The sequence below is a fragment of the Octopus bimaculoides genome, chromosome 8 (genome assembly GCF_001194135.2).
Source record: "Octopus bimaculoides isolate UCB-OBI-ISO-001 chromosome 8, ASM119413v2, whole genome shotgun sequence".
Lineage (NCBI taxonomy): Eukaryota > Metazoa > Mollusca > Cephalopoda > Octopoda > Octopodidae > Octopus > Octopus bimaculoides.
The window spans coordinates 79,137,081-79,139,160 of NC_068988.1; the positions used below are offsets into that span (position 1 = coordinate 79,137,081).

At 34.9% G+C, this 2,080-nt stretch overlaps 1 protein-coding gene across 1 annotated transcript in view; it reads left to right on the forward strand.

Moving 5' to 3' along the window:
* Nucleotides 1-2,080, forward strand: part of LOC106878501 (polycomb complex protein BMI-1) — a 195,947-nt gene that overhangs the window by 132,870 nt on the left and 60,997 nt on the right. The window contains exon 3 of the mRNA XM_052969864.1: nucleotides 227-323. Within this exon, the coding sequence (XP_052825824.1) occupies nucleotides 227-323 (97 nt within the window). The remainder of the gene's footprint in view (nucleotides 1-226; nucleotides 324-2,080) is intronic.

The following is a 2,080-nucleotide window of genomic DNA, read 5'->3' on the forward strand; positions in this document are numbered from 1 at the left end:
GTGTGTGTGTGTGTATGTATTGGGATTCAGTGATCATTTGACAAATTTTCGCTCTATATCTGTATTTGGTAAAAAGCATTTTTGTATTATTTTTTTGCGTTTAAGTAACTGTTCTTTTTGTAACAAAATGACATTGCTTTAGAAAGTAAAATGATTAGTAAGTAGTATGTTGTGGATTTATTCTCTTCTTTAAAGTATTAATCGCTTTCTTTTTCCTTATTTCTAGTTTGCAAAACGTGTATTGTGCGTTATTTGGAAAGTAGCAAATATTGCCCAATCTGCGATGTTCTCGTACATAAAACTCGGCCCTTGCAGCACATTCGGTGAGTAACAATTATATCTGAATTAACTAAAAACATTATCGACTTTTCGATCTCGTTATATTTTGTCTGAATTAGGAACATTTCAGATAATATCACTTCTTGTAAAACAAATATGAGCGTTTGCATTTACATAGACCGTTTGAAAATATGATACACTATCTTGCCTCATTTCAAATCCTAGGTGAATTGTCTTTCAGCTTACTACTTTGCTGTTGTTGTATACTGTTTGGTCCCAAGTCATGAGTGAGTAAACATATGATAAAATACAGAGAGTATGGGATCATTCCGTGTGTTTGGAGTATAATTTATTCGGCACTATCATAGACAGATATACTACCTTCAGTAGGGCTTGATTGAAGGAGATTTTACTTATTTCCGGCAGGGCAAGAGACTCCGCAGAAGATTCTCACACTGCCTGAATAAATTCTGAGATTATTCAAAACAAAAGAACAGGAAAGAATGTGGGTGACATTTGTTGCTAACCGTCTAGATATTAGTCCCAAATATGTTCTCCCACATACCGTCAAACTAATAGCCTATCCAATGCTGAAATATCAAAAGTTTACACTAATAAAACAGTTGAAATACTGCGAGAGGCTGAAAAATAAAACTGAAAATCTACTCCTTGAAGCAAAACTATGAAAAGTATGCAGCGATACATGTATGAAATATTCTGAGGAGTCCTAAAACTGTGGGATGTAAAATTATAGCTATCCTGGAACTGGACACATAAGTGCAAAGGTTCCTACCTAACCCATCTAGAGACAGGATCAGATACTGTAATCGCTTATGGTTCAAAGGTCTTGAAGTCTTAAATTATTTGCTCTAAATGTTAAAACGAATACTAGGGTTAGATGCTGATGTTTTAAGATACAAATTGACAGTTTTTGTTATTAAGAATCCTGAAGAACTTATACCACAGCAAAGATCACAAATGAGGGCGACCATTAAGCGAAAAGCAGCAACGGAGTGGAAACAGAATGAAAGTAACATTAATAGCGGTGCCTTGACATGGGCAAAGCTGTCGAGCTGCAACAAGGTGGAGAGTAATTGAGCATACACAAACCCCCCCACACACACACGCATGCACACATATATTCACACACACACACTGATATAGATATACATATAAAGAGAGAGAGACACAGAGAGAGATAGTGTGTGATATCTATGTACTTTAAACGATTTATAAATCCTTACGTACAGATATAAACGTGTGTGTGTATATATATATATATATATATATATATATATATATACACACACACACACACACACACCCACATTCACACGCGCGCGCGCGCGCGCATGCATATACATGTATATGCATACATATATGTGTGTGGACGTGAATATTTGCGTAATGCGTGCATGTGAATGAATATATATATGTGTTTTGTATGTGTCTGCGTATGCATGTTTATGCATGTTTATTAATGTCCCACAACTTACAAGTTAACAAAAATGCGTGTTGGGGTTAAGTCGATAGATAAATAAAGCTTTCGCCGCAGTTTAGTTAGCAAAACAAGTTTCTACTTGAATAAAAAATATAGAAATATAGAGAGAGACGTACGTGTATATATGTACACACATATATACATATACGAAAATGCGTATATCGAGATACATACATACATACATACATACATACATATATATATATATGTGTGTGTGTGTGTGTGTGTGTGTGCGTGTGTGTGTGTGTGTGTGTGTGTGTGTGTGTGTATGTATATGCATATATATATGTATATATATAT